Source organism: Odontesthes bonariensis, chromosome 3 (assembly GCF_027942865.1).
Source record: "Odontesthes bonariensis isolate fOdoBon6 chromosome 3, fOdoBon6.hap1, whole genome shotgun sequence".
Classification (NCBI taxonomy): domain Eukaryota; kingdom Metazoa; phylum Chordata; class Actinopteri; order Atheriniformes; family Atherinopsidae; genus Odontesthes; species Odontesthes bonariensis.
The window spans coordinates 16,999,685-17,019,522 of NC_134508.1; the positions used below are offsets into that span (position 1 = coordinate 16,999,685).

The 19,838-nt window shown below is 39.9% G+C and overlaps 2 protein-coding genes across 2 annotated transcripts; one reads left to right on the forward strand and one right to left on the reverse strand.

Moving 5' to 3' along the window:
- The first annotated feature begins 1,683 nt into the window (after window positions 1-1,683).
- On the forward strand, window positions 1,684-14,820 carry tgm2b (transglutaminase 2b). Its single transcript, XM_075460559.1, has 13 exons — window positions 1,684-1,829; window positions 5,707-5,886; window positions 6,796-7,014; window positions 7,280-7,398; window positions 7,787-7,915; window positions 8,063-8,240; window positions 8,384-8,516; window positions 9,529-9,632; window positions 9,769-10,008; window positions 10,359-10,634; window positions 10,722-10,882; window positions 13,302-13,438; window positions 14,112-14,820. The coding sequence occupies exons 1-13, from the start codon at window positions 1,820-1,822 to the stop codon at window positions 14,260-14,262; spliced, it is 2,037 nt and encodes a 678-aa protein (XP_075316674.1). The 5' UTR covers window positions 1,684-1,819; the 3' UTR covers window positions 14,263-14,820.
- Window positions 14,821-16,198: 1,378 nt separating this feature from the next.
- On the reverse strand, window positions 16,199-19,568 carry vstm2lb (V-set and transmembrane domain containing 2 like b). The gene is given in 4 exon segments (XM_075460560.1): window positions 16,199-17,333; window positions 17,336-17,531; window positions 18,243-18,287; window positions 19,404-19,568. Coding segments are annotated over 4 exon segments (465 nt in total). The 5' UTR covers window positions 19,518-19,568; the 3' UTR covers window positions 16,199-17,223.
- Between the last annotated feature and the right edge of the window lie 270 nt (window positions 19,569-19,838).

Below are 19,838 nucleotides of genomic sequence, written 5' to 3' on the forward strand. Positions count from 1 at the left end.
ATAAAAGTTGTATTTAATAACTGTTGCTGCAATTGAGCGATCACAGGCTTGGGTCACTATACTGATAATAGATCTAAGAAAAAAAAAGAAGCATAACCTCCAATCAGTTGTGTCACAGATATACATTGAAAGCCAAACACTGGCTCTTAACCTTCACATTAAGGCCACAATTTGAATTAAATTCGCAAGACTCGTGTTTTTCTTAAACCAGGTTTGGGGAATTTAACTTAATCTAATGGGCATAACTTGTTGTTGAATAACTGCCATGAGGAACAGTTTACCAATGCAGTCTGTTCTACTTTCTTAAAAAAGAATAAAAAAAAAAAATCAGGTATAAAAGGGTTGTTATCATTTTTTTGTATCCATTTTTTGAGGCTCAGTTGATATTAATAATAATAATAATAATACATTTTATTTATAACGCACTTTACATTTACAATAAAATCTCAAAGTGCTATTGATAGTGATATAGCTATCAGTTTATCTGCATTTTATTAATTGTTTGGTCTACTTCTTTTACCCCCAGCCAACCCCACACCTTCACCCCTTTTCACACATACATTTATCATTTGATCTTGAAATGTATGCATAAAGGATGACACAGTGAAGATGAAGCTGCAGCATTTGCCTTGGCAAAGACCCACTGTCACCACTGCTGTGTGGATTTCATCTGAACTCGGCCTTTTGTGCCACCTCAGTTAAGCGCTGAATTCACATTCCTGGCCTTGTGCCAAACTTTGCAGCCACTGCCCAGATAGCAAAGCTCAGGCTTTTCCCCTCATATGGCAAAAACAAAACCAGTTCACCAGTGAACCTAAAAGAAAAAATGTTTGATGTTTTTTTTGTGAACTTTTCCATGTTGTCTACAATAAACAGACAGGGTTATTGAGATGTAGATTTGGGACGACAGCTAATATTTACAGATTTATCCTTATACTTATATCTTCTTCTATTATATCATCTTGTCAAAATAATCTACAAAAAACTCCAATGCAAGCAGCTGTGGGTCTGTTTCTCAGCATGATCACCCCCACTTAGCAGGCAGTAAACTTGACCTTTCTGATGACTTTAGCATCAGTTGGTAATTCAAACAAAGTCAAGTAATTTCTCAAGACTGCAATGTAGTTTACAGCAGACGTTTTTAAAAAAAAATTTTTTTTTTTAGAAAGGAGTAAATGTGTTTGCTGGAGACTAATTTTACTAGATGACTAGTCAGCAGTAATGAAAACTAAAGTATTAAATGGGATTGAACTGCAATGGTCACGCTCATTATAATGAAAGGACATGTTACTGTTACTGGTGCTGGTACTTATAGACGGATCATAACTGAATTATTTCTCTCTTCGTGCGTTGCTACATACCAGCTGAAATGTTTCAACTCAACATACGTTGACATACCGTAAGTTGGGCTAATTTGTTCGTAATTAAGACTGTGAAAACCTATATTCTATCCTATAAAACAATAGTAACAGGGAGCAGAAATAACTGAAGTTAATAGGCATTTGCAATCTGGTTCTGACTCGACAGCTTCTCGATAACACGACAGTGTTCCGTGAAATACAGCGGGGGTGATGAATGTATATTAATCATAAGCTCATGTATAGTGTGTGGGCGCTCGCGTGTGAGTGCTCGCACCAAGGCTTGTCCAGTTTTTTTTTTTCGCTCCTCACTCTGTTATGGGGAGGGTCGTGTCACACCCACCATGACTGGCTGGCACAAGGACTACAAATAAGACCGCCATAACGGCAGAGAGACACCGTTTTCCACTCTGAGCTGAAAATTCATCAGAACATTTTAGTTTAAGAGCCCCGCTGGAGTCATGACGCAAGGTAAGAGAAACCGAACGCGGCCAGGTTTTGCTTTTACTTTGGCAGACCTGCCAATAAGTGTTGCTGTAAGAGAGGAAACTATTAGCCATTTAACTGACCAGAGCACTAGCAGCCTAATTAACTACTTTAATGGTTACACTGTTGCACAAAAGTTCATAGTTTAATATTGACTGTTCCATTTAAATTAGTTCACAATAGACACACTCTCCGGTGTGGATGTTTATGATTACATGTAACGGATACAGTGTTTTGAGAAGTGCATATCCTGGAGGGTAAAACTTTCATAGGTATTTTTGTAATCAGCAAGCAAACTACCCAGAGGCATAGTGGTGGAGTAAATGCTGTCTATATTGGGTGCTGGAGATCCAGAGAAACAGTTCACCCCCATGTTTGAGCAGATGATAACAGCCCTTGGACCCTGGCACTTATAGCAGCTGAGAGCAACTGGAGCTTCCACTGATTGATGCTATCTTTAAAAGCTTTCACAACCCCTCCAAAAAAAAAAAAGTCTGCTATTTACCCCTGTGAAGACATCCAGAACTCTCCAAGCTCCTCAGTAATGTCCATGTTTGTTTTGAATACCTTCTAGGGGTTAAAGATCTATCTGTCAGCTGGGTGTTAAGTGAAGAAGTGAAGCAGATAAAGAATGTCCGAGGAAGGCTGTCTAACACATTTTGGTTGAATACACATGTTATTGTATGTTTATACTCAACAGAGAACTTTAATAAGCGCACGTACCTTCCCAGCCTGTATATTTGCTCTTTTCTACACTTCCAGGGTCTTTAAGTCAGTCTACTGGAGCGACTAAATACAAATACAAACAAATTCTTGTTGGACACTCTGACACAGGTTTTCCATCTGTCTGTCAGGCACAAAGCATTCATTTGAAATCAAAAGGGCCTGTGATGGAGACTTGAAGTCAGCATGGGTGTTACCTGGAGAACTGAAGAAGTTCTTTTACTGTAGTGTTTGCTTATACGTATTTCCAGGATTAAAATAGTAGTTGCTGTACCAGTCAGTTTTTTGTTTGAAGTTCCTTTTAAGGCTCTTACTGTGCTCAGTGTTGCTGATGAGAAAGTCCCTCTGTAGTGTTGGGGGTGGGGAAGGGGGTGGAGGGGGGTCATGGTTGGTAGAGTTTGGGCAAATTGGCATACACATTATGCAAAGGTTAGTGATGCAAGGCGATAGCTCAAGAATCTCTGTTTGTGTGTTTAGTTTTGGATTTGAGCAGCTCTACAGATTTAGCTGCAAGTCAGGGATGCAGGACTTTACACCACATGTGTGTACCATCTGGAAAACCATACCTACTTCACTTTAAACAAATGTTACAGTGTGGTGCACTGCAGTTTAGGAGCAAATATTGTTGCCTCTTCAAGAAAGTTGTGTAGCAAAATTACTACAGAAAGGATGATCTTGTCAGGATCTGGGTTTTTGGTTATGTTTTTGGACTTGGTTATTGGTGTTTTTGTTCAGTGTTCTTGGTGTCTTCTGTGTTGGCTCAGTCTTTGTTTCACCTTGGTTCTCTTTCTCGGTATTCAGTTGTGTTTTGTTGCTCCTTGTGTGTTCTTTGTGTTAGATTCATTTTCAAAGTTGGTGTGCTCTCCTTCGCCCCCTGTGTTCTGCCATCTCTCTCTCTCTCTCTCTCTCTCTCTCTCTCTCTCTCTCTCTCTCTCTCTCTCTCTCTCTCTCTCCTCAGTCCGTCTCCTGCCCTCTGCTCTCTTCACTCTCACCTGTTACTAATCAGCCACCAATTCCTGCTCCAGTAATCACCTCCCCAGTATATATGTCTTTCTAGTTCCACCACTCCTCGCCGGATCCTCGTCTATATTCCTCGTCTTATACGTCTGTATTCCTTGTGTTACTCGTCTGTATGTCCCTGGTCCATGGTTTTCTTCGTCAGTTCTGTTCTGCAAGTATTCAGTCTGGTTTTGTTATCTTATTAGTTTTATGTTCAGTATAGTTTTTCAGTTTTCCAGTTTTGCTGCGCTTTTTCTTTATACTGTATTTAAAATAAACCGTTTAACTTCACTTTTGGCTCTCGTCCGTGTCTGCACCTGGATCCACCCTTACCGCACCATGACGGATCTCTTTATCGTAACAGTTTTAGCCTTTTTTTTCTTCTTATGGCTTTGGGCCACAGACTTGCATCTGGTATTAATTGACTATTCTCATTTTTAGAGAGTGGGCACCATTGTCTTTACAGTTAAGCTGTCTTTCCCAGATGTTTCTGCTATTAAATAACTACTGTGTTAAAGTGCTATGCTCATATTTTAGCAGATCATATCAGGACTAAGTGACTTATGAGTATGTACAGACTAAACACAGCAAAACCTTTCTAATCATTCCTGCACACAAAACTTCAGCATGTGTTCAGTTAAGAGCTGGACCACGGTCAAGATCAGTAAAAGATCAGACCCGAGACAAACCCTGAGAAATGATCCCCTGTCGACTTCATAAAGCAGCTGTCTATCCCAGCCTTGACACCACTGCTCCATGCCTGTCTAGGGCTTTTCTTAACAACGTTATGGTACGATATATGGAGAGAGGCTAACCTCTGACATGTCACACAGCAGCTTGCACAGTCAAAGTGTGAGAAGTGTAAAATAACTTTAGCTTTTCCTTCGAGCAGGAAATCAAAGGGTGGGACTCTTAATTATCCTAAACGGCCCCAAGGAGGACCGTGAATGTATAGAGAGTATCTATGTTTACCTTCTGTTAAATCAATACATACAGACCAGCCAAACTAAATTATCTTACCATCTAGTAAATCATAGAGCATCCTGCGGTCGACAGATTTCATGTGTCTGTAATGTCTTTGTAGACCAAAGATAAAAGCTTTTCCAAACATAAATCACATCCTGTTAATAAATTATTAAATTTATAGAGAATAAAGTCATTGTAAAATGGAAGTAGCAACAAAACCTTGACACTTTTAGAAAATGTGGGCCTTATTCACAAGTGTGTCTTAAAGAAGTCAATATTTAACCACAGTCTAGTCAGCTCAGTGTGAAAAAATGTGTTTGTAACTGTTAGACATTGTATGATAATCACAAGATAACCAGTTAATTTAATACAGATGAATACTCTGCACAAACTTTACCCCGTCTTTTTTTTAAGAAAAAATTGCATAAATGGAAACTGTGTGTTCACACTGATGAAGACCAAATCTGCAGTTTTTCATTCTCTCTTTCTCTCTCCCTTTTATTCCTTTCTTTCTTTTTTTATGTCCTCTAACAAAAATGTTATTCTGATGGATTTTAACGGGGCATCTGGTTAGTGTGTCCTACAGGTTTTGCATGTTAAGCCAAGGGGGCGAGACTTGGCAGCCAGTGCTCCAGGCAAAGGATATTTTGATGCACTGGGTTTTATCACTGGGTCATTTTTAATGCAAACAACAATGTTTTCTGACCTTAACAACCTTGTTTCTAGTGCCTAACCTTAACCAAGTGTGGTAGTTTATGATGTGTAAGGACAAAACAGTGATTATACGCACATGCAAACAGCGACTGGCTGCAGAAATGACATTCAAAGTTACTTGAAGCCACCAGTAGTCAGAATAGGACTCGATCTTGACTCTCCCACTTGGTATTTCAATATCTGGAGCCATCCACAAGCCCCTCCGATCTCCAAATACAGAATTTTATGCAACATTTATGAGTGTTTCAGGAAATGTTGAGATATTTTCATGTTCAGTGAAAAAGTGAAAAAAAAAAGAAAAAGAACAGTAAAAAATCATGTTTGTGGACACAAATTAATGGATTGATTTATGTAACCATTACACATTTTGCCCTTAGACTGGGTTGAATGTTATGGCTTGAAAGAAACGTGATTTCAAAAGAGTCATACTTTGCATTTATTTGCCTTTTCTTCTTTTAAGCTCTGGACATCAGTCACTTGAACCTGGAATGCGAGTTTAACAACACTGACCATCGCACTGATCTCAATGGAGTGGATCGGCTCATTGTGAGGAGAGGCCAGTCGTTCTCAATTAGCCTGTACCTTCGCTCTGGAAGCTACCAGCCGGGAGTCAGCTCTCTTCACTGCATTGCTGAAACAGGTACTGCTCTTTTGAGTAATTCTTAGATTATACTATATATTCAAAACTTATTTTTTTCCAGATACATTTCTGTTTGTGTAGTGGTCACTGGCACTACATCTAAGCATAAAATATTAGTGTCAGAAGGTCAGAGGAAAAGCTTTGTGGTTACATCCTCTCATTCAGGATGTGTCTGTCCACTGACTTTCTTGTTGCCTGTACAAAATCCTGAAGGGAAAAGGAGCAGCAATGTTAAAGGAAAGGAAAAGGGAGTGATCTTGTTCAGTCATCTGCAATACTGCTGGCTTACTCCTTATAACTGTAAGATGTTGTGTTGTTTCCATTGTTAGCCTTAAGCCCTCCCTCACGTCTTCTGCAATTTTTAATGGACTTTTCTGTTCTTGTTGGGAGCTCGAGATTGTATCCTTCAATATTTGTCTTTAGAACGCAAACACTGAAAACTATCTTCTCGTCTTCTTTTCTAATATTTGGATAAAGCTCTTGTGAAGAGTGTGATAAGACTACTGTTACACACCAGCAAGCACAACTTATTTTACAGGAAATGTTGCTTGCCAAGAGGGAAACATTTGTATAACCACAGATAACACTAATCAGGTTTTTAAAGTCAAAGCATATTTGAATGGACCCTATATCCCACCAGAGAGAGTCATGGAAAATCTTGTTATTGTTGGCTGCATTGAATGGAAGATGTCAAGGGACTGACACGTTTACAAATGATTGAAGTCAGCCATTGCTATTACACAGTTATGCTCCCCACGAATGAGGCCACATGCCAGAGATGTTTGAAGTCAACTTCGGGAGGGTTGGAACCAGCGGGAGTCGATTTTCCAGACACAAATGTTTTACTAAAACCACTTGGCTTCTTTGCTTTAGACTCATGGCTCTAACTTTATCCACTGTTACATGCAGGTCCTCAACCCTCTGAGCAGTATGGCACCAGGGCCTCCTTTGGTCTGTCCCCTAACATTGACACTTCCTGTTGGAGTGCTGCTGTCACCAGTCCCCCCGGGGACATGGTGACCCTGTCTCTCTGCGCTGCACCTGACGCACCTATCGGCCGCTACAGCCTGACTGTTGGACAGTCACTGAGGATTGAGTTCATTCTGCTCTTTAACCCCTGGTGCCCAGGTGGGTAAACAGACCACATGTGTCAAGCTGTCTGTTGAGTGGATGTTGTTTTGATGGAAAGTGCTTTGATGATCATGTTTTACACCAGCGTGGGTTAAGGATAAGAGCCACTTGGTGGTGGAATGCTTGTATTTCAGTCCAGTAATTCATCTGTGACCATAAAGAAATATGATTCGCTTCCAAGAAATTGACATCATTACTTTCTCTGCCATATTCCAGTTATGACTTGTCTCAGAACGTTATTTGTATTGTCTCATGGTAACAGGGGATGCAGTATATATGGACAATGAGCAGAGTCTGGCTGAGTATGTCTTGTCTCAGGATGGAATCATCTTTCGGGGCAGCTACAAATATCAAATAGCTACTCCCTGGAACTTTGGCCAGGTACCAAAACCAACATTAACACTGTCAGCCTCATTCCAATGTGCATACAATCAATCAAACAAGCTACCTTTGAGCCAGAGTGTTGAGGAATTTTGAATTGCACTCATTCTGATAGGATAAAATATCTGCTTATCATTTTAGTAGGGCAGAAACTGTAACCTTATAGTATATCTGACTATGAACTGTGAAGATCTGATAAAGTGAGCTTTATTCTTTTACATCTGATAAATGTTAACATTATTTGTGCAATTTTAGCCTCCCTTACGACAGTTTTAAGCATCTACTTTTCTGTGTATATATATCTTTGATCTAAGTCTTCTAATTTCATCTTTATTTTTATCGCTTGCAAACAACTAATCAGCATGATATGTATTTCACTCTGGTGCAGTTTGAAAGTGGAATCCTGGATATCTGCCTGAGGATTCTAGACATGAACCCGAAATGTCTTCGCGATCCTGGCAAAGATTATTCAGGGAGAAGAAATCCCATCTATGTGTCCCGAGTGCTGAGCGCCATGGTATGACTTATCACTTTCTATTTTATTCTTCTCTGCGTCTTTATTTGCATAGATGTTTCTCCACTAATAACATAACCTTAGATTAAACAGAAAACACATGCATTTTAAATGATGACTTTTACACTGTTTTTTTTATTTACCTGGCAGGTGAATTGTAATGACGACAAAGGAGTGTTGCTGGGGAAATGGACGGATGGTTATGAAGGAGGTGTGAGCCCCATGTTTTGGCGGGGCAGTATGGAGATCCTGCGTAACTGGGACACCCAGTCCTGTCAGCCTGTTCGCTATGGACAGTGCTGGGTGTTTGCTGCAGTGGCCTGCTCGGGTGAGATAGGGCAGAGTCGAGCTGGTGGCCTATCTCCAGACAACACACTTAGTTTTTCTCAGGCAGACACAACATATCACCAACTAAGGAAAAACGTAGTTGTGATGTACATTTTTGCTCTTCCTTTAAAACTTCTCTTTCAGTTGCCAGAGCCCTGGGTATCCCCTGTCGAGTTGTAACCAACTACTTGTCTGCCCACGATACCAACAGCAACCTGGTGATTGAGCGCTACATCGGAGAAAATGGGGAACTCATTCAATCCAAAGAAATGATCTGGTTAGACCCTATTCAAGTGGTATTTTTATTGATAGAACAAAGTGCTATAAACAATCACAGATAAAGTGAGTAAGATTGATGATCCTGCAACCAAACCACATGTCTGGCATACATTTAGATCAGGGGTCTTCAACGTTTTTCAGGCCAGGGACCCCCAAACTGATGGAGAGTTGGAGCAGGGACCCCCCTACTATTTATAATGGCATACAATTGTGTTTTATATTTAACGGGGCCTAGTGCCGTGTATAAACATAGCTACTCTGTTATTGTACATTCAATACTAAGCTATTCAAATAATACACAGGTTAATATATTCATGTTTTTATTTTAAACATGTGCAAGGTACAAGGTGGCCGTGCCACTGCCATTTATAAACATCTTGCATACAACACTGAGCTATTCAAATAATCCACAGATTTTAACTCTAAACATGCATGTAGATGGGACAATGAATCCTCAAAGCATCTGTGGATGGCAGACGTTTGCACACAATTTGTGAGAAAAAACTGTTTGAATTTTATTTTATTTTATTTTTTTATTTATTTATTTTTTTAAATCGTCTAATCAACCAAAGATTTCGCGACCCCCCTGCAGTACCTCCTCGGACCCCCTGGGGGTCGCGGACCCCCTGTTGAAGACCTCTGATTTAGATATTTGGTCAAACAATTTTCACAGATGGCCCAAAAGGGTGGTCTGATCTACACATACTTTCACATTTCAGGACTGAGACCTCAACCCACAGCTGAGCTGCCCACAGCTCAAATAGCTATTATTCTTAAATTCTTTTCGGTCTTTAAGAGTTGAAGATATGTTGCTGTTAGTATACCCGTCAAAATGTTGCAAAGTAAAAATGAATAGTTTGAGACATATGTGTAAAATGAGAATACGGTTATTAACTTGAAAATGAAGCACTTCCTGTGAACATCCCCTGGGTTTGACATCAGAACAAGCGTGGGCATAGGTGTCTTTCTGAGCTGTTGCGGTCCAGTGGATGATGTTTATTGTATTGCAGGAATTATCACTGCTGGGTAGAGAGCTGGATGACCAGGCCCGATCTTAAATCTGACTTTAATGGCTGGCAGGCCAGTGACCCCACACCCCAGGAGAAAAGTGGAGGTAAACAACTGTTCTTTTTAAAATTGATTTAAAATACTTAATTTATACCTAATTCTTTCTTTCTTTTCATTTCATTCAAATCTTTTGGCTAAGAGGGTGAGTCAGTATTTGGTTTGGCATTTTCTCCTTCCTACAGGAGTGTACTGCTGTGGCCCCATCCCTGTCAGGGCCATCAAGGAAGGACAGCTCACGTCCAAGTATGATGCTCCCTTTGTCTTTGCTGAGGTCAATGCTGATGTCGTTACATTCATGAAGAAAAAAGACGGCAGCACCTCAAAGGTAACCACCACTACAGTGGTGGGCCAGAAGATCAGCACTAAGAGTGTGGGCAGTGATGCCAGAGAGGACATAACTCATCTCTACAAGTACCCCGAAGGTAGCAAGCACTGTGGGATATATGTAGGCAAACTTGACAGATTAACCTCTGCTAATGTCAAAATAATGCAAACTATTCTTTTTCCCTTGTATAAGAAAAATTCACGACAGGAGTTATAACTTGTATAACTTGTAGTTATAACTTTTCTTTCAGCGTACCTCTTGCTGAAATTAATGTCAGTTTCTGTTATTTGCCACATTTCTTATTAGCATTTGCATTGCTCTTACTGTATATAAAGTTAGTCACTTCTCTCCTAAAATGTATTATAGTAGGTGATTTCTGGATGGCAAAACTTAAACTTTGAGGCCTCTATTATTGATTGTTTTGTGTCTCTCCCTACATATTTGCAGGATCAGATGAAGAGCGAGAGGCTTTCAAAAAGGCCGACCACCAAAACAAGCTACTCCATCAGAAGCAGGATCCCGGCCTACACGTCACTATCGAAGTGACATCAGACATGAGGAAGGGCTGTGACTTTGACGTGTTTGCTGTTGTTACCAATAACACTCAGAGCGAGAAGAAGTGTCGCTTGGCGTTTGGATCATGCGCTTTGTCCTACAATGGGTTTTTAGGAGGGAACTGTGGTTTTAAAGACCTGCTCAATGTTGAGCTCTCACCAGGAGCAGGTAAGCCAGATGTGGTCATGGCATGAGATTGATGCTGAATGTGACTCATTGCATTCAGACAAAAAAAATTTGTTTGTGTCCTGCTAGAGAGGAAAGTTCCACTAAGGCTGAACTACTCCAAGTATGGTGGCCAGCTCACTGAGGACAACTTGATCCGTCTGGCAGCTCTGGTGTTGGACTACTCCACCAGAGAGGCCACACTGGCAGCGAGGAACATTGTACTGGTGAATCCTGAAATCAAAGTCAGAGTGAGTACTATGACAATAAATAAAAAAAAAATTAAAGTTCCTTCACAATGCTAATGTTGAGTCTGAATGTATGTATAGCAAAGACTATTTTTCTTTCAGAAGAAGGTGAAAACATTCATTGGCTGTGGTTTGCACACACTTTTCTTAAAGATTTGCAGCCTAAAAATGTCCCGGACTCCAAAACAAGAAAAAAAACAATGGTAATCCTTTTATGTACAGACAACCGAGAGGGTTGTCTGTACATAAAAATACACCACCTTAACTTTTGTAGTGGATCAACAAAACATTAATGTCAGGGGTCAATTTTGCGTGATTCTGTATGTTGTTTTTTTTTCGAAATAATATTTGGCCTATTCTACCTTCAAGACAAAAAGATGTACATCTCCAACCTTGAGGCTGTGCTAATATAAAATACATTTTGATGCACTGTCATTGATCTCATACATATGTTTATGTTGTTTATGTTTATGCATTTAGCAGACGCTTTTATCCAAAGCGACTTACAAATGAGGATATAACATTACAGCTAACATCAAAGCTAACAATAAGCTACATGGAAGGAAACCTGTAGTCAGACTGTCAGAGGTGACAGGGGTGACAGTTTAGAGATGGAGTGCAGACATAGAGGGAAGTACAGAAAGATAAAGTGCAGTAGATGGGGTAGGGAAGTACAGGGTAAGTGCTAGGATAGGAGATGCTCTCTGAAGAGCTGGGTCTTAAAGAGTTTGTTGAAGATATTCAGGGACACCCCTGTTCTGGTAGAGCTCGGTAGGTCATTCCACCACCGTGGAAAGACACATGAAAAAAGTCTGGATTGTCTTCAGCGTGGTGTAGGCACTGCTAGATGATAATCCTGTGACAACCGGAGTGATCGAGTTGTGACACAAGCCTTTGCAAGAGCATTCAAGTAGATGGGAGCCGTTCCATTAAGGACTTTGTAGGCTAACATCAGTGACTTGAATTTGATGCGGGGGGCTATGGGTAGCCAGTGGAGTTCAATGAACAGAGGGGTGACGTGTGCTCTTTTCGGCTGATCGAAGACCAGATGCGCCGTCGCGTTCTGGACCACCTGCAGCGGTTTCACAGCACAGGCTGGGAGACCAGTTAGGAGAGCGTTGCAGTTGATAACCATGGCCTGCACCAGGAGCTGGGTGGCGTGTTGGGTTAGGTATGACCTGATCTTTCTTATGTTTAGCAAAGCGAAGCGGCATGATCGAGCAACGGAGGCAACATGATCTTTGAAGGTTAGTTGGTCATCAATCATGACACCCAAGTTTCTAGCTACCTTTGATGGAGCAAGAAATAGGGATTCAGTTTGGATGCAGATTCTGTGGTGTGTGGTTGGTTTGGCTGAGAAGACAAGCAGTTCAGTTTTTGAGAGGTTTAGTTGGAGGCGATGGGCTTTCATCCTGTCATACAACATTTACATAAAGCAACCATCAAAACCATAATTTGATACACTATGTGATTCAGACCAACCTGATCCAGTTCAAGTCAATATGGTTTAGGAAATAAAATGTTATTGGTTCTTAAGCAGACACCAAAAACATGCATTTGTCCCTCAAATAAGCATCTCATTTGATATCAACTGTGGGACCCACAAGCAGACTCAGAGGTGAAGTTGACTACAACTATTTCACTGCAGGCTTTTTAAGATTTAGTTTTGACTGTGCAGGAGCTGAGGTTGAGTGGCAGGCTGGGCTGAGCTAAATGCATTAAGCAAGACCGTGGCAGAGGCAGACAGACACTGTTGTTATCCTGAGAGAGCAGGGGTGAGGTTTAAGTCAATATCGTATTGACTGAAGTATGAACTGGCAAGGAGTGAGGAGCCAGGATTGATATGCTGTACTGCGGAGTTTGAATGCGTCAGTGTGAGATATGCAAGTTTAATGCTCTGCCCAGAGATATAAAAATGAGAAACACAAAGGATGAAATTTAGCCAGGATCCCAACAGTTAATTAATGTTGTATGCTTTTGATGGAACACACAAGCCCAAACCAGACTTTGCTATTAAACAGACCCTCTTTGGTACTCTGTCTTTAGTTACATTCTTATTACACCTGTCACATTTGACTGTTGAATATATTATCAGGTTGCTGAGTAAATAAACTCAGTGCGGCGTGCAGTAGCTTGTTTGTCTTTGACTGTCTGATGACTGTTGGTGCTTCTTATCAGTGTTGTAATCAGGCATATTGGCTGTTTTCTTATATTTTTTAGCTTATCTTGAAGTCTGTCGATGTTTTGAAAAGCTCTGAATCAATTATTAAGTACCGTTCAGCAGAACAGGTATGGAGTTTACTGGCCCACCAGTTCATGCACTTCTGTTTATCAGAGGGCTTGGCTGACGCAAACTTGTGGAGTACAGTACACAATATCAGACTTTGATTAACTAACACTTAGATTTGACCGCTTCCCTCAGATCCTGGGTGAACCAAAGGAGAATCGGAAGCTAGCTGCTGAGATCACCCTCCAAAACCCTCTACCAGAGCCACTGGAGAACTGCTGCTTCAGCATCGAGGGGGCCAACCTGACTGGGGGAACCATCATCTCTGAGAGGTTGTACCAGGTTCCTTGTTTTCCCACTAGAAGTCAGAGAAATTCAAATATCTTTCTTTAACATACTAAAGAGGCGAAATGATCATCTGGCCCCTTAAAAAATACACCATGGTTACCATATTTGACTCCCAGATTCCGAAATAAGTTTTTTTTTGTTTTGTTTTATAATTTGTTGCCCTGGTGTCAGTGCAGAACCCAGATTTCTGTCTGGATGTGCCGCTGTTAGTCGGGACAGGAACACACTGTTACAGAAACAAACTGTGCAGGGGATTACCAGAGCAGACAGGAGATTTAAAGAGAATTAATTACCAGAGAGGTGTTTCATTGTTCAGCTGTAATCTCTCTATGAATCTATTTGTGTGTTTAGATTGTATCAACTGAGCTACGTAATGTTTGTCTAATTAATTACGAGACATAAACTCAGCACTAAGTTTCTGACAGCAGGATGCGTCTACATGATCCACCTTCTGAATCTGTACTCTCGTTTACTTTAACTCCTCTGCTGAGAATTTCAAACACTGCAGCTATGTTTGCATACTTTCCATATAGTCACAAATATTATGAGTTCTCCTGTTAGCAGTAATAGATAATCCGAATGTTTATTAAATGTATGGACTGTGATAAAGTCCTCCAGCTGCTTTCGGAATTTTAATACTTCATGTGTATTTTTCAGGCTGGGCTGCACGGTAGGACCCGGGGAAGATGCCAAAGTTAAAATCTACTTCACTCCGACCCATTCTGGCCTGAGAAAGCTGGTGGTCGACTTCGATAGTAACAAGTTGTGCCACGTCAAGGGCTACAGAAATGTCATTATTGGAAAGTAAAACTTTTACAGTCCATGTGACAGAAATGTCTTTAGCCCTCTTTTCAAAACGGCTTTAGCAATATACAAACATGAGATTTGTTCAAATATATATACTCATTCTCTCCTCTCACTGCTTTCTTTGCAGTTTCTGTATGTTAGCTGCTGTAGAGCACTAGACATTTTAACTTGAGTTATGAGGCTAATTAAATACTGCAACTGCATGCAAAACTTTATTATGCAATAGTTACCGTTTCCTGTCACAGTCTGCAGTAATAATTAGTATTTCAAGCACTTAAACAAATACTACATTTAAAAGACTGTTACATATTTTATCATTTTGTGATAATGTTGCAAGAAGTCAAAACTTGTTTTTGTGAATCGAGTACTGCAATATTGAGATTGATATTTACAATTAAAATGTGATATTCTGAATGCATATTCTATCTACTGCATGGGACAGGCAATTTACTGCAGAATTTGGTGTTTGTCACGTATCACATGAAGGGGTATGCAGTAAATATGAATAAATACTGTCCTTCGTCAGCTGATTGTGAATAAATCATAAATATTTCATAAACTGATGGAGTAGTGTTTGACAGCATTAAAAGCTGTAACTCAGCAAACATTCCTCTGCAGTGGGAGCATCTCCTCTCACTGTTAACATGCCGATTTAAGTGTTTCCTCACATTTGACCTCGCATATGGAACTAATAAGAACACCCTGCATTCATCTTGAAGAGATTTCCAAAGCTCACGGTTCCCCCTCTCTCCTTGCACCTGGCATATACATCATTCTCAAAGAATGAACTGCCATTGCAATGTGAAGTGTTTTTCTTTTTCATCTTTAAAAGAGTACTATAAATTCCTTTCACACGATGATTAATTTGTTTTTGTATTTTCTGTCATGCAAACCCCATAAACTTTCCTTTCAACGCAGGGTAATGGCAAAAAAAAGAAACTTTATTCACAGTTGTAATTTCTTTGACCCTTTTTTCTAGTCATATCCTATACCTTTAGGTCCTCTGCCCACTTTTACTCCTTCACAGCACCATTGCCAGTATATACATATATGTATATATATATATGTGTATATATATATATATATATATATATATATGTATATATATATATATAGATATGTGTAGTTGGGATTAGTTTACAGTTCGAAAGAGGGTGTGTCAGGAAAAGAGGCACAGTTTACAGATGGTGGGAGCCTAAGGGTTTTTTTCCGTTTTCCTTTCAAAGGAATCAATTGAATTTCTGCATTAAAAAAACAGCAGCTGTCCATGAAAATCAATTCTCTGTTTTTCTTCTTTCTTTGAGCATTACAGCACTGCATTTAAACACGGAAGCATTTGTGCACGTGCATAAAGAAGTGCTGCTCTCTGCTGGTCAGAAAGATAAATTCTTCTGTGTTGAACACCAAGTTTGGAGAGCTTCTGCAGGGTGCACTGCTTGTGTTGTACGTTAACTGGCTGCAACACAAACCCTTTCATGTTTTCATGCAGTTTTAAACACAAGTTTTATGGGAAACAAATGCAGAACAATACATGTGTACATTTCTGATAAAGTCTAAATCAAATTGCCCAATGCATTAAAAAGGTTATATCTGTTTTTAAACTACTTTTGCCAGAAATGAACAAAAAATTAATTCCACCTACCATTTGTAAGTTTAAGCTTTATAAAATACGCTTGTGTCACATCTTTCAAGATATGAACCTTCAAGATAGAATTTATTTTTTTTTTTTTAATTCTACAATTGCTTTAGAAAGTACAATTGAGTGTCCAATATGCAGTAAATGTGAATAAGGACAACTGGCAAATTATGTCTGATTTGCTATGTTCAAGTCTCCATGGCTCCAGCCCCTCACTCCTGCAGCTCTAAAGAGGATCAAGTGAGTACGCAAAATGTATGTATGTAAGACTTCTCAGAAACATTGCATCTCAGTGCCCATGTTTTGTTTTAAAAGGCTTTTTAATCAGGAGTCAGCCTGCACATCGTTAAATGCAAGCAACTTCCCTGAAAGCTTATTTTGATAAAGCACGTATATTACCACAAAAGGACAAAGAAAAAGATGAACCAAACAAATGTACATTTAACAGAACAAATATCAAACAGCAGCGCCAACAACAAACAGTCAAAATGTGAGAATTAAATTACATTCTTCATAAAGACTCTAAGACATACTGCAAGTGAGAAAGAAATTGCAAAGATTTGGTGTCATTAACATTGTGTGATGTAGTTATGGTTGTATTATTTGGTCAAGCAGCACAGAGAAACTTTATTTTAGTGGTGAAGGTAAAGGTCTTCAGTGAAAAAAGTGAATATACAGAAGAGTTTCTATATTGGCTTATTGTGCTGAAGGCATACATTTGCACGGTGACAGACATTTTTTTTCTAATTTAGAGAGCTAAATGTTGATTTTTTTTGTCACTCAAGGTTACAGAAAATTAAAGCAATGCACTTTGAAGAATTTTCAGATGAATTCAAATAAAACAATCCTAAATTATTCTTCCTCTCTTTGAAAGCATTCATCGTGAAATACTGTGGTTTTTAATCAAGCAATTTTGTGCAAGAGAACAGAACTGGTTAAAATCGAGAGGCTCTGCCCTGTCTCACTGAAAAAGCATTGTTGGGTTTACTATTAAAGAAAGTTTACTATATTACATCCAAAATTAAATTAGAAAAGAAATGCTCTTATTTCTTAACACAGCCTTAGTGCTATTTTAATATAAGATTAAAGCAACTTCAAAAAGTACACATACAAAACAACAAAAATACCACAGATGTACTGTCAGTGCCCTCTACTGGCATTAAACAGCACTGGCATCCAAACAACATGAACGACCGAATAACAAACCATTAAACACAAAGCGTCCAGTTAAGAATCAGTGTGTCAACTGTGCAGTGATAAGTGTGCGATGACAGTCCTTCTTTACAAAGACAAGTCATGAACATGCAGACGGGCAGACTGCTCACTCTAAAACACACAGCTCTCATTACAGTCAGCCGTGCTGCCAGTCGTTCCCGCCCTCAGTCCCCTTCCCTCTGTACGCTGGGGGGAATGTGGGTGACTCTCCTGTGACTGGTTCCTGGTTCCTGCAGCTGTTCATCATCTGACTCCTCAGGCTTCTTGGGCTCCACCTGGAGGTAGGCCCGGACACGGTGGTGCTGGGCCACGGGACCGCTGTAGTCAATAACACGACACTCGTAGGTGCCCTCGTCTGATGTTTTGATGCTGGAGAGACGAAGCTTGTGGGAGATGTTGCTACCAGCCACTTTTACCACCTAGTGAGGACAAAGGCAACATATTCTAAACTAGACATCACATACAGTAAAGTGGTGTTTGAAAGGGTTCGGGCACTTCAGAATATTTTATATTAAAGGGATAGTTCGCCTCTTTTGACATGAAGCTGTATGACATCCCATACTAGCAATATCGTTTATGAACATTGACTTACCCCTCTACTGCGTACTGTGAGCCGAGTTCCAGCCTCGTTTTGGCATTGACAAAAGTAGTCCTGCTAGTTGGCTGGGGCTACAAAAATAAAGCGTTTTGCTTCTCAAAACAATATGCGTTCAAAAGAGTAATATATTTGCATCACAAAATCGTTGTCCAGGAAAAAGTCAGACCTCACAATCGCTTGGTGCTATTTTCTCTCCCTTCGTATCACTGCGTGATGATTTTGCGATGCAGACGTATTACTCTTTTGAATGCAACCCCAGCCAATTAGCAGGACTACCTTCATCAACGTCAAAACGAGGCTGGAACTCGGCTCACAGGACACAGCAGGGGGTAAGAAAATATTCATAAATGATATTGCCACTGTGGGATGTCATACAGCTTCATGTCAAAAGAGGCGACCTATCCCTTTAATAATAATGACAGACAAAGTGTCTTGAAGGTCTTTTGCACTCATGATATAAGCAAATCATGATGCAAAGAAGTTTGTCTTATTGATAATGACTTTATGTCGGAAGACAGTTGATGATACTCACACTAATTTTGGTGCCATCTTTGGACATCTCCCCGAGTGTTACAACCTGCACAGAAACATGGGTAAAGTAGTTGAGGCGGCCTTTTTTTTTTTTCTAAATTCTTAATTGCAAGAAATGTCATACTGGAGCAACATGAATAAACGAGTCAGATGTTTTCAGAGGCTTGCCACTGTCTCTTCTGTTCAGCCTTACATGTATGTGTGTGCATACTTATGTCGACATGTTTAAATGTGTGTGTGTGTGTGTACAAGCACACATTCTACCACCAAGAATGTCTCTGAGTAGGAGAGACTGTGTGTGATTGGGTATGCAGAAGCACAGAGGTATTCTTTTGGGCATAGGTATGAATTATACATGGAGCAAGAAGAGAGTTTGAAAATCTGTTTCTTTTTCAGCACCAATTATAGTGTCTAGAGGCTCAACAGGGGAGCCTGAGCTCCCCCATGAGAGAGAGTCAACCTGTTCCCCCAGTGCTGACAAATGCAAATCAGCAATTGTACCTTCATTTCTAAGCCAGAGGGTTTCTGCCATTGCTAATACTACATTTCATTTCCACTGATATAGGGCCAAATTTAGGCTCAGTCCAAGCAGTTGTCAGAAGTGTCCCCTCTCTTGGAAGTGGTTTGTATTCAGCTGCAATGACCACAGCTTGAAAAATAGACAATAGGTGTTACGACTTCAAACAGCAGGCAAGTGCTCTAAGAATTTTTAGTTTAAACAGAATCAAAGCAAATTTAGCTAAAAATTCAATTTTGCACACTGTAAAGCACAAAACTGTGATTAGTAACTACTGTGGAAAATAATTTGGGTTTGGTAGTCACTATGAGAAAATGTAACAGACTTTTTGAAAGATAGAATAGTATTAAGATGAATTAGAACAGTCAACACTAAGAAATAATATACATTTCCATAAATGCTCAAACATGATTTTGTGGGTTAATTTCAAATAATACCAATGAAAAAGGTTGAAGTTATTCATTGCTTTTCAGCTGGTTATTTAAACTATTTATGTTTGATTTTAAGTCCTTAAAACAACTAACCAGATGAACTAAAAAAGTGCTACCTGAACTAAAGTACCCCTGGTTGGAAATCCCCACATATATCTACAATATTCAAGAAAAGGAAAAAAAAAATGGAAATCTGTTTTTCTTTAAAGCTTACATTATTAGTGATATCAGCAGGCTTCTCTTGCCAGTCTCTGTGGTTTTTAATGTACCACCACTGGATCTCGAGGGAGTAGGAAGGAGGGCCCGCCCCACGGAAGGAGCAGGCCATCTCTACATCCTCACCACTGTGGGTTGTGATATCGTGTGGGACCTCTGTAAAAAGAGCTGCAAGACAAAGAGAGAGACTAAGATATCACAGGCCATCTCTACATCCTCACCACTGTGGGTTGTGATATCGTGTGGGACCTCTGTAAAAAGAGCTGCAAGACAAAGAGAGAGACTAAGATATCGAGTAAAAGATGAAGAAAAGTAACAAGCTGAAGGCGTTCCAAAAATTGACAAAACAAAACTCTTCAAGATTTCTGTTTCCCAGAGAGCTCTGACATTTCACACGTGACATTGTTCCGTCACACTTCAGCAAGCGTAACAC

What these genes read in the sequence shown, in the direction of transcription:
- tgm2b (XM_075460559.1), top strand. An exon ending in CAATCCAAAGAAATGATCTG is followed by an intron (nt 8,517 to 9,528) that starts GTTAGACCCTAT and finishes ATTGTATTGCAG; the next exon opens with GAATTATCACTGCTGGGTAG. An exon ending in TCTCTACAAGTACCCCGAAG is followed by an intron (nt 10,009 to 10,358) that starts GTAGCAAGCACT and finishes ACATATTTGCAG; the next exon opens with GATCAGATGAAGAGCGAGAG.